Source organism: Enhydra lutris, unplaced genomic scaffold (genome assembly GCF_002288905.1).
Source record: "Enhydra lutris kenyoni isolate GAN:26980312 unplaced genomic scaffold, ASM228890v2 scaffoldscaffold97, whole genome shotgun sequence".
Taxonomy (NCBI): Eukaryota; Metazoa; Chordata; class Mammalia; order Carnivora; family Mustelidae; genus Enhydra; species Enhydra lutris.
In genome coordinates this window covers 981,475-1,003,562 of record NW_019154181.1, presented here as the reverse complement: position 1 = coordinate 1,003,562, position 22,088 = coordinate 981,475, and the positions used below count along the sequence as shown (strand labels likewise).

At 58.1% G+C, this 22,088-nt stretch overlaps 1 protein-coding gene across 2 annotated transcripts in view; it reads left to right on the top strand.

Annotated features, from left to right (window-relative positions):
• LOC111139247 (phosphatidylethanolamine N-methyltransferase) overlaps nt 1-22,088 on the top strand; it is an 83,607-nt gene that overhangs the window by 6,146 nt on the left and 55,373 nt on the right. For both annotated transcript variants that reach the window (XM_022491464.1, XM_022491465.1), the window contains exon 2: nt 5,807-5,914. In XM_022491464.1, the coding sequence (XP_022347172.1) occupies nt 5,822-5,914 (93 nt within the window). In that variant the 5' untranslated portion in view covers nt 5,807-5,821. The remainder of the gene's footprint in view (nt 1-5,806; nt 5,915-22,088) is intronic.

Genomic DNA, 22,088 nt, shown 5'->3' with positions numbered 1-22,088 from the left:
TTCTTCTTACCGTGGGATGTAGGAACGCCTCAAAGCAACGTTTTTCCCGGAAATCGGCTGTGGCTGACTACCATGGTGTTATGACATTCCAACAAACCTCCTGTCTTGAGATGGTTTCCAAAGCTCGCATGCCCTCTGATTCCAGCGTGGAGCCTACAGTCCTTGGATCAGTGTCCTCTCTCCACCTTTTCCGTAGAATGTGTGTATCCCCAGAGGGCCCCTCCAGAAAGAGGTGAGGTGTCCGTCTGCGCTATTTAGCAAACAGAGGGAGAGCACAGAATAGCCTCAGCCCTGGGAGCACCCTCGGCACCGTGTACTTTCATGCCCGGTCTGCCCTCCATCCAGAATGTCACCTGGGGGCTGGAGGGCTGCAGTCTTATCACCCCCATGTCATCCAGGGGAAACCCTAGGCTGCGACTGGTCACAGAAAGCCTACCTGTGGTCCCTCTCGGAAGGTGGGAGTGATCTGACCCCAGCTCACACTGTGAGCTGCCTGGAGACCTTCTTCTGAACCACATGGTCCCCCACCCCACCCCATGCAGAGTAGAACAGACGAGGTTGGGGGCCCGCCTTAGTAAAACTCTGAGACTCTGGCATGATCGTTCTTGTGTCTGTGTCTTGTGTCAGACACAGAGCTCTAACCAAAAGTTACCCACTCCGTAGAGAATGCCGGGGGCGATTTGGGAGTCCCCTGGGAAAGGCAGAAGAGGCTGTGGTCCTGAAGACATACTTGGCAGTGGTGGAGAGCCGGGCTGGAGGACCCCAGCCCCTCTGGCTCCCTCGCTCATCCCATTCCTCCTGCCCTTTGCCGTATGTGCTGTGTGGATCCCACTTACGATCGATGTGACTTTGACTCTCTGGGCTCCTACTGTTTGTTTGGATGTCACAATGTTACCCTGGGTGCTGTTGACCCGCGGCAGATCGTCCCCCTAAAGTGTCCTCCAAACCCGCAGTAAAGTGAAGTTGCTATGAGCCGCTTCCTCAACCACCCGTAGGGTGTCAGTAGCCGAGCCCATTCGTCGGTGGCCCAAGTGGAATTATTCCCGGTTTCGGTAGGTAGCGCCTGTCCTCTTTTCAAATACAGAGCTCTGCCATCTGTGACTTTGGAGCGGGATTCCATTCTTAGAATGACCCGGGAGAGAAAGCCAGGGCTTTTGCTGCTTTAATACGGTTGGGGGAGGGGAGGGGGGAGAACCCTCCCCTTAGGTCAAGGCAGCCCACTGGTGTGCAGGGGTGACCGAGGGACCTGGGATTGGGCATTTTTTGTTCTTTTCGGCTGAGCCGCTTTCGGGAGGGAGGTCCGCCCTTTCAGGTGAGTTCTGGGAGGTGACAGCAATCAGGAAAGGACATTCAGGCCTCTGGAGGAATACCCCGGTGGACATTAGTCATTCTTTCCTGCCAAGCAGGCCCTTCTCCAGGCAACGCAGATCGCACGCACTCAAGGTGACCCGGGTAACTGGATGCTTTCCTCCCACCAAGACAGGTTGACCTGAGGGCACTGGGACCTGGTGAGGGGTCTGAGGTTCCAGTTTTAACCAGTTCAGTCCTAATTGGGAGACTCTGCTGGATATCCCTTGGCTGCCAGCTTTGGCTGGTGTTGTTAGCTTGCTAACCTGTAAGTGCCTCAGTTTCCCTTCCCCTCAGCTCCCACCGAAGGCAAAAGCAGCAAATTTGACCTGCTCATTTGCCCCATCTCTTTGGGAGTATTTGAGGGTTTTCCTGGCCCCATCGGCTGTAGTGGCTGCAGCATTTCTAAGTCCTGACAGAAAGCCTCAGTTTTGGTCTGGAATTTGGAAGGGCGGGTCTGGCCGAGGCCTGGCTCTGCCCACTCTAGCCTGTGATCTGGGGGCTTCTTTGAGCCTTTGGCTTTCTTATCTGCAAAGTAGGAATAGCCACAGTGCTTGCCAAGATGAGGTACGCGAGCCTTAAATAAAGCCTCTTTGATCTTGTTATCTGCACTGGAAAGTTTCTTGCAGCGGCGGGTCGTAGTCCTCAGACTCCCCCCAGGGTGTCACCTCCCTGGTGGCTTACTCAGAATGACATTGAGTTGAATCCTTAGAAAAGCCTTCGGCATTTCCAGAGGCTACGGTTTCCCCCAACGGCCAGTGGGGAGATAGGAGACACAGTTCACGGTTCCCAGCGAGGAGGCCCTTGCAAACTTTCCTCTCTGGGGAGGTGTCATTTACACATAGTGAAATGCATAGACCTTTGTGTCCAGTTGGAAGGTCTAACGGGCAAGGTCCTGGCTGGCCAGGCCCCCGCTGAGATGGCAAATACTTCCATCACCCCCGAAAATGCCCTGTGCGGCTCCTGGCCGGTGCCCCACCTTGTTTCCCAGGCAGCCACCATCCACTTGCCTGCGCCTTCGTGGGCCTGCTCTGAAGCACTGGTCTGGTTCTCTCCTGCTGGCATCCCCAGGTTTCTAGCTGTGACCCTCTGGCCATCACCTGCACCCTCTCTCCAGCTGGATGGGTCCCTTCTCTGGACCTCACACTTCACCGTCTTTCCTCCATCTTGGTCACTGGGGATCCCGAGCAAGGGATGTGGGCACGGAGGGGGGCCTGGAGAATCAGGCCTGCAGATAACTCTGCCTATTGGTAAAACGAGGCCGCTGATGACCGTGGGAGGATAAAGTCGGTGGGAGGCTCATGGTGGGGGATTGGGGGGATATTTCACGTTCCAGGTGTGCTGGCCCTATGCTCCGCTATGTGATGATTCAGAGGGCAAGCCTGGGTCTTAGAGGGCCTTCTGTGTGCAGCTTCTGGTGGACGGGTGGTGCAGGTGCCCGGCTTACGGCGTAGCTGAAGGCTGCAAGTAGGATCTGGAGGGGATGATGGGTAGTAGAATTCGGGGGAGGCGGCAGGGCTTCAGGACTGCTGATAACCCCCCTGGTGCTCTACCCGCACTCTTTCCACCTAGCTGTACACCCTAGAGAGTGACCTGCCTTGAAGAGACCCCAGCCCTGGGGTTTCTAAGAACCTTAGAAAGCCTTATCCCATGCTGGGTCTGGCAATCCCGCCTCCCGCCAACACTTGTGAACACTACTTGATTTCTCAGCCTAAAAGGTGCCATAAAAATATTGATGAAGCACAGTGCTTGGGCAGCTGGTGAATCTGTCGCCTCAGAAACGGAGGGATCTGCTGGCCGCTGTTGGCCGCCCACCTGCAGAATCTCCACGGCGGCTGCTTGGGCAATTTCCTGCCTCCAGTTTGAAGCCAGAAAGGAGGGGATCAGAGTCCTAGGAGCCTGGGCAGCTGAGCTGGAGGGCCCTTCGTACCTTTAGCCTCTGCTTTTTACTGATGATGCAACAAGGGCCACCGTTCACTCAGCAAACATTTACTCTTTGTGCCGGGTGGAAGACACAAAGTTGGAGGAAAACATGGCCCCTCACCCGGAGGGATGAGTATGAGATAGGGACAGATAACCAAATAATCACAATACCGTGTGCACTAAGGACACAGAAGAGAGTGCCATGGGTGAAGGTAGAGGAGATGCTCCTGCTGGGTCTTGAGGGGTGAATAGGAGTTTGTCTGGAAGTGTCAGAGGGATAGAGTATTTCAGACACATGCGGACCCACCGTAAAAGGGTCTAGAGCATGATGTTTGGTGTGAACGATGGGTTGGGGCAAGAAGGATTGCAGGTAAGGTGGGTGCAGGTGAATTCATCACCTGTCAGTGAATCCTGGAATGGGTGAGCCAGCCCAGTGCAGGTGAGGAGGCCCGGGGTCCAGAGTGTGGCAGGAAATGAGGCATGGGAGGCTGGCTGGGGCGAGGGTGCCCCATCCTGAGGGCAGTGGGAACAATGGGGTCAAGGCACAGATTGGACTCCTCGATGAGAAGGGGGAAGGGTCAGTGACAGGTAAGCTGGGTGTTGAGGGTTGATATGGGGACCGGGGAGCGGAGGCAGTGAGGCAGGCACTGCTCTGAAAGTGGCCAAGCAGGACCAGAGCAGCAGCCTGGTGGCTCCGCAGGTCAGCTCTCCTTCCATGCCTCCTGGGGCTCCTGTTCCACCAGTCAGCCCCATCGCAGCCTCTCAGTGGGCCTTGCAATCGGGTGCTTAACAAATATTTCCTTTCAAACAGAAGATAGAACATCCTTTGGTTCAGTCCCAGGCTTTAGGGGCTTTGGGGCTGAGGTGTGCCAGTCTCAACGCCAGGGGAGGACAGCCTGTTCCGAGGCCTGTTCGAGTTGTTTGGTCCTTCACCAGTGGCTTTGCCTCTTCTGGTGTGTTCTCCAGGGCAACTTGGAGTTTCCCTTTACGGCGCCAAGAGCCGCCGTGCCTCCACTGTTCTGCCTGACAAGCTGGGGGCCTCCAGGGGGCGTCTGACCTGGGACTAGAAGAGAAGGAGGCTGGAGGGCAGGGTGTGGGGTTGCCTGCCTGCTGGGTGTTGGCACCATCCACAGGGTGCCAGATACTGCGGTCAGCTTGGGGCAAGACTGTGCTTCCATTGTCACCCTTCCCTGTTTGCTGAGTGGTTCCCCCTTTGTCATTTGCTTATTAATAATGTGCTTGGGCAGTTGTGGCCACTCCGTCCCTCAGCCATTTCATCCCCATGTTCCCTTAGCAGTGTGCCTTTGTTGGCTCATTCATTCTCAGCTCTGCCCTTGGCCCCTCAGAGATGAAGATTGCCTCTGACTGGGACAGGAGGCCCACATGTGCCAAGGACACGCCTGGCCACATCTTCCGTGCTCAGTGACTTTCCAGAGTCTTCCCACCGTCTCTACCAGGCAGGGTGTCTCAGTGCTGCCCCTGGGGGACATTGGGGCCATGTATGGAGACATTTTTGGTGCCACTGGCCCTGAGGGGGTGGCGGCCAAGGGTACGGGGGACAGTCCTGCCACAGGGAGTGCTCCATCCCTAAGTGTGGATGATGGAGGGCGGGAAACTCTAGCCGTTGATGCAGCTAGTAGCATGAATCTGGTGTGTCACTCTCCAGGGCCTTTTTTAAAAGACATACCCAGAAAGAACGTTTAGTACAATGTGGTTATGTGTTATTTTCTAAAAATGTATATATGTGTATATGCTGTGGGAAGTCTGCAACTTGCTCTTCATTGGACATTTTTAAAAGAATATCACAACTTGACACATAACGGCTAGTTTGTTTGAATTCAGTAGCTTTGCTGCTTTAGGAATGGGCCCATTCTGTGTGGCCGTCCTTCATAGGTGGACGACTACAACGCTTGTCTTTTTTCACTGCAAGCACACGCACTTTGCACACTCGACGTGAGTTCCTCTGGAACAGGCACTTGGGAGTGACCTTGCTGACAAGGGGGAGCACGCCTTTTGCTTTACCCCTTCCCCAGCACTCAAGCCTGGCCCTCGTTCAGGTTGCCCTGGAGGAGGGACAGGGCTGCTGTCTTAGTTCGCATTTACCTGATTACTAGGGAGGTTGAGCGTGTCTTCCCACGAACGACAGCCCCTGGGGTTTGCTCTGGGGCCTCCAAAGCCCTCTGCAGGTGTGGCCCCAGTCACAGCAGGTGGTGATCCAGACCTTGGTCCCGGTGGGGTCCCTTCCCCATCAGTGTGTTGGCTGCCGAGCCATCCCCGCACACCGCTCCTCTGCCACTTGCCCAGGCCACCCTCTGACAGGGCACGATGCGGCTGATTGGGTTTTGGCTTTTTATCTTCAGTTTTATGATTACACTGTAGTAACCTTTGCCGGACTTGCTTGTGCCCGAGCCTCCCGGCGTGTTCCCAGAGGGTAACTATGTTTCTGAGTTCTGGGGGCTTTGCACTTCCTGTCCGGCGTGCAGGGGCCGTCGGGGGACTGGGCGGGTCTCCCGCTGACGCTGCTCTGTCCCTGCAGGCAGACCTCTACGTTATGACCTGGCTGTTGGGCTACGTGGACCCCTTGGATCCCTGCTTCGTGGCTGCCATCCTCACCATCACTTTCAATCCGCTCTTCTGGAATGTGGTAAGTGCCCTAGCCCGGCCCTGTGTGGGCTGGCTGTGTGCATGGACAGACGGACGGCTCTTCTCTCTCTCCATCGGTCTCTGGCCAGGGCGGAACCGTCCTTTCTGTTTCCCCAGTGAGGTCAGAGCCCAGTTAGGGGATGCTGGCCAGGGCAGGATCCCACGACATGCGGGCAGTGACAGTCCCCAGGCTGCTGCTGGGCTGGGCCAGCGGGCTGTCCTGTGATGAGGCTGCCCACATGCGCCCGACGATCTCAGTCTTCTAGAGGCTGCTGGAGATGGCCTTGGCTTAGGGGCTCCCTCCCTTCGCTGCCGCACTGCGCAGTCAGGTGGCTTTCTTGGGAACCCTCACCCTCTCTGATGTGCTCGAGAAACTTGATTTGTTTTTCCTGAATGAGGCTCCTGGCGAAATGGGTTTGCATGGCACTGGAGTGTGTGTGCTGGGGAGCAAGAACGAGCGAGCAAGAAATGAACACAGAAGGAGACAGAGCAGCACCCAGCTCGTCTGTGGGTACGGGGATGCTCAGGACCCAGAACTGTGGGGGGGCAGGCTGTGTGGGAAGGGGGCCCCCGAGTGCTCTGAGGAAGGTGTGGGAATGGCGGACAGGCCCTCCTGCTACCGTGTGTCTCTGCGATGCCTCCTCCCTGCTGGGAAGCTCTTGGGGTTTCTGCAGGGATGGAAGGGGGTGGTGGTGGTGCCCCAGGGCCGCTTCCCGAGGCTCCTGTCCTGTGCCCATGCCTGGGTTTGCTGATGCAAAGCCACGGACGTCCTGTGATCGCCCTTGAGGGTAGCCTGAGGAGTAAGGCCAGCTTCCCGGTTAGCAACACACTGTTCCAGACTGTTTTCATTTCAGGTGACCACTTGGTCCCAGGGGCGGAACATGACACGTTTGTCACCTGGTTGCTGAGTTAGAGTCTTTTCTCTATCTGGGGAGATGGGTGGTGGGTGGGAGTGGGGGTGGGGCAGGACTGCTCACTTCACAGAGGCCACATTCGGAATATGCTGTCCCTTCTGTCCTGAGTGCGCGGGACCCACCCTGAGATGGCTGGTGCAGGCCCCCGGCTGGAGGGGACCTGAGGGGAGGGAGGGGCTCTAAGGGTCAGAGGTTCGGCTCGCTTCACTTTGTAAAACCATTCTTTTTTTTTTTTTTTTTTTTAAGATTTTTTTTTTTTATTTGACAGACAGAGATCACAAGTAGGCAGAGAGAGAGGAGGAAGCAGGCTCCCTGCTGAGCAGAGAGCCCGATGCGATGCGGGGCTCCATCCCAGGACCCTGGGATCATGACCTGAGCCGAAGGCAGAGGCTTTAACCCACTAAGACACCCAGGCGCCCCATGTAAAACCATTCTTGAGGCCTCCTGGGACTACTGCTTCAGTCCATAGAGGAACCCCAACTACTATCACACCCCACCATGTATGAGCTGACCCTGACCTGACAGGGGCCTCCCAGCAAGGGCTGGGCTCCCAGAGGGCCTGCGTCTCTTCTGCTCATCATTCTTTCTCCCCCAGCCCTGCTCCCCACCCCCCAGCCTTCCTCCTGCCACACAAGATCACAGTGGGTAAAACAGCTGGAAAATGGCCCTCAAAGATGTATGTCCATGTCTTGTCCTTGGAACTTGTGACTGTTACCTTATATGGCAAAAAGGGGAGCTTTGCAGGTGTCAGGGATCTCAGGATGGGGAGATTGTCCTGGATTATTGGGGTGGGCCCTCAGCACAGCCCCATGTGTCCGTATAAGAGGGAGGCAGAGGGAGATGAGAAGACACTGGCTTTGAAGACGGAGATGATGCGGCCACCAGCCAAGGAAGGCTGCGGCCACGGCCACGGCCACTGGGAGCTGGAAGAGGCAATGAGGGATGGATCCTCCCCTGGAGCCTGGGGGTGGGGGGAGGGGTGGAAGCGCAGCCCTGCTGGCACCTTGATCTGGCCTAGAGACACTGATTTTGGACTTCCGGCCTTCAGAACTGGGAGAGCATAAATTCCGTTGTTCTAAACCACCTAGTCTGTGGAAATGGGCTACAGCAGCCACAGGAAGTGGGTGTAGGGTCTCAGAGAGGCTGTTAATCCGTGCTAGGAGGGCTGGCTTGTGTTGGGAGTGTGCAGTGCTCTCCCTGGTTCACTGTCCATGCCCTGCGGGCCTGGCTGGTCCCCAGTGCTGAGGGCTCAATTTACTGAGTGCGCGGCGGGTCCTGGGGACACTTATTCATGTACAAGCCCCTTCCTTTATTTCCTGTAGGCTCTTCCAACGGTGTACTGAAGTTCATTTTTTTTTTTTTTAAGGTTTTATTTATGTATTTGAGAGAAAGAGAAAGAGCACTCATGTACACAGGAGCAGGGGGGCCAGGGGCAGAGGGAGAGGGAGAAGCAGGCTCCTCCCCCAGCAGGAAGCCCGAGGCGGGGCTTCAATCCCAGGACCCTGGGATCATGACCTGAGCCCAAAAACAGATGCTTAACTGACAGAGCCCCCCGGGCACTCTTGCAAGTTCATGCTGAAGTTGAGCCGTGACCCACAGCCACGTGGTCAAGGTGCTTAAGATTTGGGCAGCTCAGAATCTGTGCACTTGTCATAGGCTTTTTTATTTGGTTGTAGTGTTTGATTGGCCTTGCTTTTAAAAAAGTTATTTCACCGGAACAGTCTGTGGTCATCAGTGGGAGAGAGGCTCAGAATGGGAGCCGTTAGGGGAAGGCACTGTGGTTTAGTGGGCTGCCTCGGGCCAGACAGTGGCAGAACAGGCGGAACCGGTCTGAGTGGCCTGCCTCCCCCTCCCCCAGCTCTGCGTGAGCAGTAAGCGAGGGGGCACCTGTAGAAGAGCATACTGAGCATTGACTCAATGGTGACGAGAGCTGATACTCCGCGGGACTTGCGGCAGGGACACTGTGCCGAGTGTTCCACGCAGCGTTTTAGTTGCTCCGCAGGGCGAAGGCTGTTACTAACCCCTTTCGAAACTGCCGGGAAGAGGTTCGCTCATTTCTTCAGCTGCTTATTGATGGCCCACCGCACACGTGCCAGGCAGTGCTCAGGTTCCAAAGGAGCTGACGTCGTAGGAGGGGGACCCTGAATAAACTCACAACCGCCATCGAGGGGCGTTGGGGTTGGGCGGGAGTGAAGCTGGGGAAGCAGGTGGCCCCTGAGCCGAAACCTGCCCCCCCCCCAACATGGGAGGGAGCTCCCTAGGTATCCCGGGAGGAGGAAGCAACAAGTGCAAGAGTCCTGGGTGCTTTCAAGGAAGGGCGGCTGGCTGGAATGCGACCGAGTGAGAATAGAGAGCAGCAGGTCAGAGAGGGGGCTGGCCTAACAGCATAGGCCTTGTAGGCCGTGGGGAGCACGTGGGGTGGGGCGGGGCGTTCTGAGCCGGGAGCCGTGAATGCGTGGCGTGATCTGACTCGGGTTTTCCAAGCAGCTGTGGGCTTATGAGAGCAGATGCGGGGGGGGAGAGGGCGGGGCTGGAGGCTGTGGCGGGGCCTGAGGCCCAATGGTGGCTTGGACCAGAGTGGCACCAGCGGAAGTAGAAGTGGTCAGATTCTAAGTGGTCATCAGATTCTGGGCACGGTTTGAAAGCCGGAAGAGTCAGCAGGATTTACCATATTTTGGTGGGGAAGTGCCACAGAGAGGAGGCACTGCCAGGTGCAGCTGGGACCTGAGTGAGTTCTCAGAAGTGAGGATTTGGTCAGTCTGGCACACAGTTCCCCAAACCCTTGAAATCTCCTAGTCCTTGAAGGCCCGCAAGGTGTCTTTTGTTAGGTTAACGAAGTGACGTTAGGCCCCTCCCCCACCTAAGGGCGGGGGGGCGGGACATGTTGCCAGAGGAACCAACCACGTGATGGAGGAGGGGGCGGAGCTGGAGGTGGAGTTTAGTAGCCAAGGGCCAATGATTTAATCAGTCACCTCTGTCATGCAACCTCTGTGAGACCTCGCAGGGATGGGGTTGGGAGATGGGGCGCCTTGGGTGGCTCGGTAGGTTGGGCGCCTGCCTTCCGCTTGGGTCATGATCCCGAGGTCCTGGGATGGAGCCCCGCGTTGGGTACCCTGCTTGGCGGGGAGTGTGCTTCTCCCTCTCCCTCTGCCCCTTCCCCTCCCCTTCCGCGCTCTTAAATAAATAAATAAATAAATAAATAAATAAAATCTTTAAAAATAAAAAAAGAGTGGGGCTCGGAGAGCTTCTGGGTTGGTGGACACATGGACATTCGGCGAGAGTGGCATGCCCAGAGAGTGTAGGCCCTCTGCACCCCTTACCCCTTCCTCGCCCTATTCATCTTTTCAATTGGGTGATGATTCCTGGCCTTTAATATCCTTTGTAATAAGCTCTTAATCAAGCAAATGAGCTCTTCTCTGAGTTCCGTGAGTTGGGCAGATAGGGTCAGAAGTGAGTTGAATTGTGGGACACCCAGCTGGTGTCAGAGAATTGGCTGGGTGTGTGGGGACGAAACCCACACATCAAAACTGGGTGTAGAGGGGCGCCTGGGTGGCTCAGTGGGTTAAAGCCTCTGCCTTCCGCTCGGTTCATGATCCCAGGGTCCTGGGATCGAGCCCGGCATTGGGCTCTCTGCTCAGCAGGGAGCCTGCTTCCACCCCCAACCCCTGCCTGCCTCTCTGCCTACTTGTGATCTCTCTGTCAAATAAATAAATAAAATCTTAAAAAAAAACAAAAACAAAAACAACAAAACCTGTTTATAAAAACAAAAAACAAAAAACTGGGTGCAGAATTGTAGAGGCCGTGGCCAAGGTAGGGGCTGAGGCAAGAGAACTCCAATCTGAACGTATTTGGGAGATTCCGAGGGGAGACCTTGTGAGTCTGGAATTGAGGGGAGCAGGATGGCTGAGGTTGGTGATGATGTGTGAGGAGGCCATGGACAGTGGCCCAGGCTGAGTGCAGCCTTGGACCAGTGCCTTCTTGTTGTTCCAGGGCCCACTCTCTGCCTCCCCAGGGCTGTAGCTCTTTGAAGGAGCTACAACATCGGCTGGAGGGACCTGCCCGCCTGTCAGGGCCAGCATGTGGATGAGGGGTGCCCCCTCCCCACCAGCACCCAGCCCCATCTCTCTCTTCTTCCCTGTCCCTCTGTCCCCAAAGTCGGTTTTTATCTCCTCTATTCTGTTAGAATTCTGCTTCTAGAGCTTCAAAGAACTTTCTTGCCTTCTGCTGTCCTCTTGATGGATCTTTGGGGAAACCACTAGTGACCATCACATTTTCTTGTAACTCTGTTCTCCCTGGGCCTCACACTGCTCTTCTGGCTCAGTCTTCTGCTCGTGAACAGCTTCTCATTCATTCATTCATTCATTCATTCATTATTCATTCACCCATTCATTCATGCAACCAGTGTTCGTTGAGGGTGCCTGGGTGGTGCTGTCAGTTAAGCGTCTGACTCTTTCTTAAAAAAAGAGATGTTATTTGAGAGACAAAGTAAGTGAGAGAGAGTGCGCACATTGCAGAGCCAGAGGGAGAGGGAGAAGCAGGCTCCCATGCTTGGCAGGGAGCCCGATACAGGCCTTGATCCCAGGACCCTTGGATCGTGACCGAGCCAAAGGCAGCTGCTTAACCAACCGACCGTGCCACCCCGGCGCCCCTAAGTGTCCTACTCTTGATTCCAGCTCAGTCATGGGGTCCTAAGATCATGCCCCGTGTGCTGAGCTCGGAGCCTGCTTAAGATTCTCTCTCCTTCTCCCTCTCCCCCACCCCTGCAGTGTTCACACTTTCCAAAAACAATAGAAACAAAGTAACGAATATTCATTCCTCCAGAACCTTCTGTGTGCCAGGCACAGGAGCCAGGGAATAAAGCTGCGTGGCCTCCATTGTTAGAGATCGCAAATAGGTTTGTAATTGAAATGGTGAAAAGGTCAGGTGCTACAGAGGGGGTAATTGGGGCTTCTCCCTTTGTCATCTTGTCTCTGTCCCTGGCCCAGAATCTTCTGAGTACCAACACCTCAGGTCCAGGTTCCGTGGCCCCACCTGGGTATGTCCAGGCCCCAAATGGAGCTTGCAGTTTGAACCCTGGCCAAGATGGGGATGTGGGCTGTGTGCTCCACTTCCAGGGACCCTGGGCGGAGATCTAGCCAGGGTCCCCAGCACTCCCTGCGCCTCTCCACGCATCCGCACTGCGTACTCACTCCTTCACACTTGAACACAGGCCAAGGCCAAACCGCCCAGGGCCCCAGCACACTCTCAGTTGCTTAAAGGCGCCTCACACCTTCCAGCATGAGATGGGAGCCCCTTCCCTGGCCCCTGAGGCCCCTCTGCCGGGCTGCTTGTTGCCTGCAAGCTCTGTCGTTCTGGTTCCTGCATTTCCCTGTGACTCCTCCCCTTGCCGAGGGCATCTTACATACCTGTGCCGCCTCTTCCAGGCAGTCGTCCCTGCTTCTCACAAACCCCCTTCCCAGCCCACTCTCCAGGCCCAGGTCGCTCACCTTGGCATTGTTGACATTTTGGGCCAAACTGTCCACTGCACGATTTTTTTTTTCAAGATTTTATTTATTTATTTGACAGAGGGAGAGAGAGCACAGCAGGGGGAGCAGCAGGCAGAGGGAGAGGGAGAAGCAGGCTCGTAGGCTTGTCCCGAGCAGGGAGCCTGACACGGGGCTTGATCCCAGGACCCTGGGATCATGACCTGAGCCGAAGGCGGATGCTTAACAACTGAGCCACCCAGGTACCCTTACTGTGGGGTGTTTGATGATGTCCCCTGCCTCTAACCACCGGGTGTCCCGACAGTCTCAAAGGTCTCCAGATGTTGCCAGGATCCCTGAGGGGCACAGTGTTGCCCTGGTTGGTGTGAGTGAGGTGGCCCTCTGTGCCTGCTGCATGTGTCCCACGTTCCCTTTGGCATCACTGCTTGCCCCTTGACCTTCCCCTTGGCCTTCCCCTTAGCCTGGGTGTTCCAAGAGAGCTGGAGCAGCCCCTGCCTTGCGGCCCGGTACCCCCCACCCTGGCCCATGCTGGGAGCTGTGTGCTGTTACGAAGGGCAGAGCCCCTGCCTCACCTCTCTGTGCTCGCGCCCTGCGCCGCTGGCACAGACCCGCAGCCAGTGTCTACTGGGTTCTCAGCAGTTGGCCTCTTCCCCAGTTTTCCAGGGTGGCGTCCATGGAGGGGGCCCATCTCCATCTGTACCATTGCATACTCTGACTCTGCAGAGGAAGGGGGACTGCGGGGGTGGGGGAGAAGCGGGTCTGCTATTCTGGCATCCCAGGAAAGTTAAGATAGACGCAGCCCTGCGCTGTTCTAGCTCTGGGCACGCCCTCCAGTGTCAGAGCACAGTGAGCCCGCGCCGGGCTGTGATGCTGTAGCCTTGAGCTCTCCCGTTGTTTACAGAACAAAATTGGCATGCTTTGGTGCCTTAGCTATTATCGAAGGCAAATTGCTTGTTAGGACGTCAAAGCTGATTGAGACTATCGCACGTTCAGATGCCCTGCTAAACGGGATGCGTTTACGGACAGAGAGCAATGAGGGTGTGCTTCTCATGATCCGGCTGGGATGGCAGGTGTCTGTGGGGACTGTCCCGGCCAGCGGGTTTCTTTAGCATGAAGCGTGCCTCTGAGTTGTGCGTTCTTGCCTGCCTGGCCCAACTCTCTGTACCCCACCGCCCCGGGTGTCTGCTCTCTCACACCCTTGCCTGCTTGCCGGGCGTCTTCTGCCTGAGACCGAGCTGGGTGTGTGTGCAGTGCCCCCCACCGCCCCAAGCCCTCCACAACCCCCTGCCCCAGGCTGTGTCCTGGTCTCAGACTCCTCTCTCTGGGGGTGGATACATAGCCGGTGTCTGGGCAGCCCACGCTTATTGGCCGGGGCTTCTGGGGATTGTCCTTGTCTTCCTGCATCCCCTGGGCTGGTCACCCTCTCTGTGGGGAGACACAGCCCCCCAAGAGGGTGAGTTGGGGATGAGGCAGCTCTTCCCTCCAGAAAGTAGGGGCACTCCCCGCCCAGCCTGGGGCAGGGGGTCCCTCAGCAGAGGGATGTCTGGCTGGCTGAGTGCCTGAGGCCCCTGGGCTGGTGGCCGCGAAGACTGGACAGTAGATGGCGCTGTGGGTGAGGCCAGCACAGCCCAGGGCAGGTGGGCTGACACCTTTAGTGTGCATTTGCTTTGAGGCCTCATTTTCTGGTTTCAGATCCCCAGCCAGCAACCTGTTGGCTAACTTCAGGTGCCCCAGAGGCCCCCTCCCCCAGGTGCCAGGAGGCTGACCTGCAGCTGTCACTGGGCTGAAGCAAGGAAACCAGCCTGGCACCTGGGAGGGAGACCCAGGTCCCATTCCCTGTGTTCCCACCCGCTCTGGGGCTTGGTGTCTCCATCTGTGAGGTGAGGACCCCCAGCTGAGGTCCTATAGAGCTCTGAAACACAGGGACCCACCCACTCTGCCAAGCGCTGCCCTGGGATGGCCCTTTGCTGTGCGCAGGGGAAGAGGACACCCCTTGCCCTCCTGGCACTGGCACTTGGGCCACCAAGATAAGGTTGGGTTTCATGAGTGCCATCTGAAAGTCAGGGACTGACTGCTAATAAAGCTTGCAGGTAGAGGACACATCCGGAAGACAGGAGACAAGAGAGGGGTTGTGAGTGTCCTAGGCTTGCTGGCTGCACAGGGCCTGCTGAGGCATGGCCAGGCTTTCTGAAGAGCAGCAGGGGGGAGGATGGGGAGGGGGCAAGAGTCGAGGACACCAAAGAAAAGGGGAGGTGTGTGGAGAGAAGGTGGACTGGTGGGCCCGGGGCCCCCTAGGGAGGACCCTGAACATAGGCTTGCAGTCCTCGATTGTCTGCTCCAGGGCTGGTGCTGAGTGTGAGTGTGTGTGTGTGTGTGTGTGTGTGTCGTTCAGACAGGCTGGGGAATTGGGACGGGGCATGAACCCAAACCATCTGAGACCCTGGGTCCCATCTGGCTCAGGACTCTGGCTCCCAGGGCATGGCCATGGACCCACTGGGCTCCGAGGCAGTGTTTCTGGGTGAGAAACGTCACCCTGTGCCAGGGGTGCATGTTGCCGAGCTGGGCTTGGCGGTGCTGCCCTGGGCGCAGGCAGGAAGCAGGGTTTTCCACTGAGCCGAGCTGGCTGGCGGGCTGGGCGTGACTGAGACCTTGGCTGCTAGAGCCAAGAGAGCCCAGAACTCTGGCTAGCTAGCCACTTCCTTTTCTCTGTCTACTGAGGTCACCTGGGACACCATAGCCCTCACCTGGCCCTGGCTCCCCCCCCCCCCCCCCCCCCCGGCCCGGCCCCTCTCCAAGCTGTGCTCAGAGCTGGAGTTGACAGAACTAATGGCACATCTGGTGTCGGCTTCCCAGCTGGGGACAGTCAGCTCCTCATCACCAGGGACCCTCGGTGGCTCCTCTAGCATCTCCATGTGGGCTTAAGGGCAAGAGGCTCCGTGTGTGTGTGTGTGTGTGTGTGTGTGTGTGTGTGTTCTTTTCTGAGCCCGGGAGGAGTCACACATTTTTAGCTGGAGGTAGTTCTGGCCACCCTGTGTGCAGCCCCATTCCTGTCTGGATGGAGAGCAGTATGGGCCGGCGCGTCGCTCCATGGGGCTGTGGCCCTGGGCTGGCGGGGGCCGCATCTTGCCATCAGCCGGGGCTAACTTTAGACTCTCCGTGTCTGGGCACCATGGTGATCCAGTGTCCACAGTGCCTGGAACTGGGTCAGCTCACAGCCTTTGCCGGAATCCCTCGGAGCGACACAGTTAAGAATAAAAGGGAGGGGAGCAGAGGAGGCTGTTGCCCCCCGAAGCCCAGGCCGAACCCTCACCTCCTCCTCCCCCTCAGCCTCCTGACTTTCTGGAGATGTGATCTGAGTTTTCTTAGAGAGTCTGAGCTGGATAGGGGTGAGGTGTGGTGCTGAGGGGGGATGTCCAAGTGCTTCTTCCTGCTATGATGTGTTTTGGGTTCTGGCCTCTGGAGCCTCGTGAGGACATCAGTCACTGTCAGCATGCGTGGGATTGAGATGCACACATTGGAAAGGGCTGCTGGCTGAGTGGTTTGGTGAAGGTGACCTCTTGGGATCCTTCCTGCACGGAGGGGCCCAGGGCGGAGTTCTATTACCCCAGCGGGGTCTGAGCCTATCCTGTCCTCCTATGCCAGCCTTTAGACCCTGCTGGCCTTCAGGCTTGGGGGTCATTCACCACCTGGACTCATCCGCTGGCCTCCTTGTGACCCCCTCCCAGAGTGCAGGCTGTCCCCCCTCCGCTGTTCTGCAGACCCGATCTCTCCCCTCCTTGTATCTTGGTGCTGTGTTCCCTCTTCTGGAGGGGCCTGCCTTCCTCTCCACTCGGCTGGCTCCTGTCTCCTCCACAAGCCTTTGCTGGCCCTTTAGCCAGCCTGCCCTGAGTCCTAAGCCCAAGCGGACATGGCCAAGCATCCCCTGCGTGGCTCCCGACTCTTGGCAGGGCTGACCCACCACTCCGTGGACTCTGTTCATTGTGCGCTCACGTGTCGCCTCCTCCCTCAGACTGAGTGCTCCCGGAAGCTAAGGACAGTGTCTTGGGGCCAAGGAAGGGGCCTCGCCTGGTGTTAGAAGGGGTGGATGGAAAGGTATCCTTCCTTCATTGAGGGGGAGCCCTGAGTGGCTGGGGAGCGGTGGGCCAGGCAAGGTGGTGCCCTCCTTTCTCCATGTGAGAGAAGGGTGCCAGGTCCTTCCGCGGACCCCGCTGGTGCTGCCGTGAGAGCTCTGTCAGGGGCAAATGAGAGGCAGCCCGGAGTGTTTAGCTGCCTGGGGGGCAGCCTGGATGTGCTGTTGGCTTTGCCCCATTCCTGGGTCTGCTTCGGAGGCCGGCCGAGATTCCATGGACAATTTCCAGGGTTTGAGGTTTTGTCCACTTTTAACCTCCCACTTGCTCTGTGACCTAAGTCAGTCCTCTCCCTTCCCTAGATCTCACTTGCCTCATCCGAGGTCTGCTGGGGCAGTCTTTGCCCGATTTCCTCACCATGTGGCAAGGAGGCTGTTGGGGAGGGAATGGGTGCAAAAGGGTTTGGAAGCATAAAGTGCCCAATGTCGTGTTTGGCTCAAGGGAGGAGCCGCTGCGGGAGGCGTCTGGTTGTAGGCGCCTCTAGACGAGCACTTGCATCAGTAGAAATGCCCAGAGCCTTTATCCTCCCTGCCACCCACCCCCCGCCACCCAGGCTTTAGGCCAAGTGCTTTCACTTGTTCCAGAGTCTGCTGCCCCTGAAATTTAACCGTGGCTTCTGGATACAACTTGAGAGTAATTGCTGTAGCTGGCGACCCCCTCACTTGTCCCCAGGAGTCAGGAATGAGCCGGGGAATGACTTCGACTCCGGAGGCGATGGGCGTGCGTGGGGTTGGACAGTGCCATGCGCGGGGCCACGCATCACCAAGTGGTATTGTCAGGCTCTCCAGCATCGCCAGGCACCATGCCAGGCTGTAGAGTTCCAGTCCACCAGTGGCCCAAGAGGCAGCCCCTTCTTGGCCACCTTTGTCTCTGATTCCTTCCCTCCTCGTTCCCTGCTTTGGCGAAGTCAGACTCAGGAGGGCTAAGGGGGGTGCTGGTCAAGTGCCCGTCTGATCAGTGTGGGGCTTGGGTCCGAGGCCCCGGGGAGATGCCCCACTGCATTTCAGGGAAGGCATCCAGGCTTGTGTGTCCGCTGGATATGGGATAACAATGCCGGGGGGTTCTTCAAAGAGGGGACAGCTTGGGCCTGGGGTGCCGGGCTCCTGAGGTGGTGGTGGTCAGGGAGTCTGGACCACCCGGGGGACGGAGAGGCATGCATTTGCAGGGGCCAGAGATCACAGAGAGAGTCTGGAACCAAAGATGAGCCGCTGCCCGGAGGCCCTGGGTGGGGGCAGTGGGGGTTCGGGCCACTGACAGAAAATGAGGAATTAGGGGTGGGTCTTGGAGCCGAGGGTGGGAGGTGGAGCCTATGTAGATTTCCCAAGGGTAGCGTCCAAAGTCAAGGGCTCACTATCCGAGGCCCCAGCCCAGCCTCAAGGGGCCAGCCCCCATACTCGGGTATAAGGTTCTGCTCCCCTGCCTTTGCTGCTCTCCACTTTGTCTCGATGGCCCTGCTGAAAATGCTCCTAGCTGGGCTGGCTCATGCTGGCTGGTGGCAGAGCAGTGGGCGAGGGTGTGCGTAGAGACCTCTGCTCCCAGGGAGCCCAGCCTGCTCTCCTTGCGGTGGCAGCAGGACATCTGAATTGACCCCAACTGGTCACGAGCTGGCGCCCACAGCAGGTGCCACGTTCTCCAGCCTTCCAGGGCTGGCTCTTTGGCCTCATGACTGGATGGGCTTATCCATCTTCAGGGTTCTCCTGCAGCTTAGGTGGGCGTAGGTTGTGGAGGGCCGGTCAGGACATTACAAGAATAGCAGGCATGAAGCGGGTTTGTAAGCAGTAAGGCCAAGCACGGGCAGAAGGAGCTATGTGATTTATAATAAACATGCATTTTCTGTGCATGTATTTTGTCTTCAATCTGTTCCTGGCACAGGCTTCCTAAAGCTCATCCCTAAGTGATGGAAGCTGGAAGACTTTTGTTATGCTAATGAGGTGACTTTTGGGAGCCCTCTAGGTTGGCTAATGACCTCCCGGGGTTGGGGGGGAGGGGCTGCAGACTGAGTTTAGTGCCTGTGTACCGCCGCCTCTATAAAGCCCCTCCCATCCTTCCCCCAACCTCCCAGCCAGGGCGGACCAGCCGCCGATTCCCAAGGGCCCCTTCAGAGTTCAGTGTGTCTGCCACAGGCTAGGGGAGTGGCTGGGTGTGTTGGGAGGTGCAGTTCCAAGGTCTGATTTGTGCTGAGGGTCCGGGGAACCCTCCTGGGGAGTGCTGCCCTCAGAAAGGCAGCTTGGGCTGTGTGGTGGGGCGGTGGCGGGGGGCTCACAGCCTAGGAAGGGCGTGCGTCTGAGCCTGAGTTATGTTTCCCCCTGGCTCGGGGGGACCCTCTGAGCTGCCTTGGGGAGGGGAGTACAGAGCCCTCCCCACCACCACTTGTGCCCAGCAGGGGACAGTCATGACCTTGACAAGCCCCTGGGAGCTGTGCACCCCCATCTCCTGGCAGGGTGGGAGGCTGAGTCGGCCCCCTGGTTCTGTTCTCGGCTTTCCCCCGTTACTGCGAGAAACACCACCCAGCGGTCCTTTCACAAGGCGTCAGAGGCCTTGTTCAGTGAAGAACATTGGGGAAAGGGTGCTCGGGAAAGGGGTGAGGTGGCGCCGTCTTGCCCAGACTCCTCTGTTGCCTATTCTGTAGATGCTCTCTCTCGTTGTGTAGCTGGGAATCTGGGACGCGGTCACAGATGAGGTGGCTGGTTGGGGGCGGCCTGCCCCGGTCACCAGCTGGCTAGATGTGGTGGCATGGCTCCCTATCTTCCCACCAGTCCATAAGGGTGGGGACCAAGGGATGGTGGCCCGCAGTGAGGGGCAGAACAGCCCCAGGTGGGAATAGTGCCGTCCATGGAGGGCACCACCCCAGAATCTTCCCAGGTGGCCACCGAGGACCAGAGAGGTTGTTTGACCTGCCCCTGGTCACACAGCTGTGGGAGCAGAGCTGGGTCTGGTGGCCGGGGCTTCTCCTGGGCATTGCCCTGCTTCCCCATCCATCCCATCCCCCGGAGGGCCTGGGGGGGGGTGTAGGCACAGCCCTAAGCGCCCGGTGCGGCCCGGATGAGGCAGAATGCTGGGGGCTGGCTGGTGGGAAGAGGCTCTCGGGACGCCCGCTGGGGCTCTTGCCCTGCAGCCCCCTCCCCCTGGAGCCTGGGGTACACAAGGGTGTCCCACCCTGATCGCTGAGCAGCTGGGGTTCCTGGCTGGCGTGTATCGTCCCTGTGTCAACATTATGCCAGGTGGGCTTTCTGGGAGCCGGGCTGCAGGTAGGTGGACGCGAAGGCTAGTGACCTGGAAAGGATGCCTCTGCCGGTGTAGGGCAGGCACAGATGTCCTCATGGGCCGTCCTCGGCCTGCTCGGCCTCGGGGGCCGGGTGCAATCACATCCCCCTGAGCCCGCAAGTCTTGCTGGCCTGTCTCGCTGGGTGGCCCAGGCTTCTCACAAAAACCTGTCTCATGGATGGTACCCCTCAGCCGACAGACCCGGGCAGGATTTTTGGCTTCTCTGAGCCTCAGTTTGGTCATCTGTAAAAGGGCCACAGCAGTCAGGGCCTCAGGGTTTGGACAGGAAGGTCGGTGGGACCAGCCCTGGAGCCCCCTCAGCAGCTCAGTTATTCTCGTGGTCCCCTTTGTCCCTGGTGGGTCCTCATGGCCTGGCTGCCCCGGGGCATCTGTTGTGGAACTGTCCTGTGGCCTTGGTCCTTCATGGGGCCAGCTGCTGACCCCGTGACCTCTGGTGAGGTCTTCCACCTAAGTTCCGTGCCTCACTCCATCTGTGAGACAAAGTCGCTGTAGGTTGTGTCCTGGGGCTGTGGAGGGGTCGGTGAGGTAAGCCATGGGGCCAGGCTTGGTAAGTGTGAGCTGTCACTGTCCAGGTCCCGTCTGACCGGAGCCCGGGAAGAATTTGGTGACTGGGCTGCCTGCCGGTCCTGCCAGTCATGGGATGGGACCACAGGGTCTAGAGGAAGGGGCAGGGAAGGTTGTGGAGAGAGGGAGGAGACGGGACAGGTTGCACACGGGTCCACACGGCCTCCCACGGGGTGTGGCCACTGGGTTGTGCCCAGCGGGTGCCCAGGTGTCAGGGCCCAGAGAGATGGCCGGTGACAGAGCAGTTCCCGAGCAGGGGGAGGGAGCACAAGGACAGTTTCAGTGGGGGAGAGGTAGGAGGAGAGTGGGCTCTACGTCATCAGAAGTGCAGGGAAGGTTGGGGGTGGTTGTGGGAATTGAGGCTGGGCAGGTGGTTTCAAGGGCTTTCTGGGGAGTTTGTACCTGCTGTGGGGGTGGCAGGGAGCCAGTGGAGGAAGGGAAGCGTGGCTGTGACTGGACCCATGGGCCCATCAGATGGCCCGGCCCAGCCCCTATGTTGTTTCCTGGCTGTGTGTGGCTTTGTGCCAGAGGCCACGTGGATGCCGTCCCAGCCCTGGCCACCTGCGAGCCTCTGGCCCGATCCAGCTATGTCTTTGCCGTTGTTGGCCAAGAGGCCAGGTTTGCAGGCCCGGTGAGACCTCGGGTGGGTCAGAATGGCCAGTAGGGCTCAGAGGCTCTGATCACCCAGGAGGGCCCCTTGGGCCCCAGGAGATTGTGGGTGATGGAGCCTTGCCCTGGCTCTAGCCCAGCCACACACTGACCAGCTGGGGCCAGCCATGTCAACCGCTCTGAGCCTCAGTTTCCCTACGCAGAAACTGGGGGAAGTGGAGTCCACGGTGGTCTTTTCTGTTTCCAGGTATTTGAGGCTTTTCTGAGGCCACACCCTGTGCCCTGGGTTTCCTGAGAATCCCAGCCATGACTTGCCAACAGCCCCAAGTGTTCACTCCCGTCCAGAGCTCCAAATACACTACCCCACCCCGCCTTCACACCTGTGAGTCTGTGGGACCGTAGCATGAAGGCTCAGAGGCCCACTGCAGGTCCAACCCTGACCTGCTTCTAGCTCAGTGGTCTCCATCCCTCGCTCACTCCAGGCTCCTGGCCAGCTGGCCCCCTGCCCCAGCCACTTCTGGCCGTGGAGTGCCACCGAGGGGCAAGCACGGCCGTAGGTAGGCTGCCTGAGCTCCAGCCTTGGTCCAGCCTGCCCTGAGCAAAGCACGGAGCCTCTCTGAACCTTGGGATCCTCTTCTGGCAAGTAACCTGCCAATCCCGGGCCTCTGCCTCTGCCTAGATCAGGGAGCGTGACCCGTCATGATGCCCAGCTCTTGCAACACCACACTATGCCACTCCGCCCACCGGGCCCTCCCACCCCAGCCCTGCCGAGCTTTATCTCGGACCTCTCCTCGTCCTGCAGACTCTCCCAGGGCCCTCGACCCACACTGGGAGGTGTTAGAGATGAACAGGAAGCCAGCCCTAGGACCTGGTAGTGAACCTGTGGTCTGTTGTTCTGCTAGAACATGTGTCACAGGACCAGAATGGGCCATGAGCCACCCGAGACTCCTGGAAATGCCTTTCCTGTGGCCATGGCCTTCAGGGCTCCAGGCCAGCTCCCGGCTCTCTGTGCACCTGTAGCCTGGCCCAGGCACCTCCTGTCTGTCTGCTGTACACGTTTTCTCAAGCACTCCATGTCTTTTTCACAATGAATCACAGGGTAGAGACAAAGGCCAGTGGAGCCCAGTGCAGGGCATCTGGGCTTGGTGCTGCAGGTGTGGGCTCCTGGGAGGGACCGTCACGGGAGGCATGGG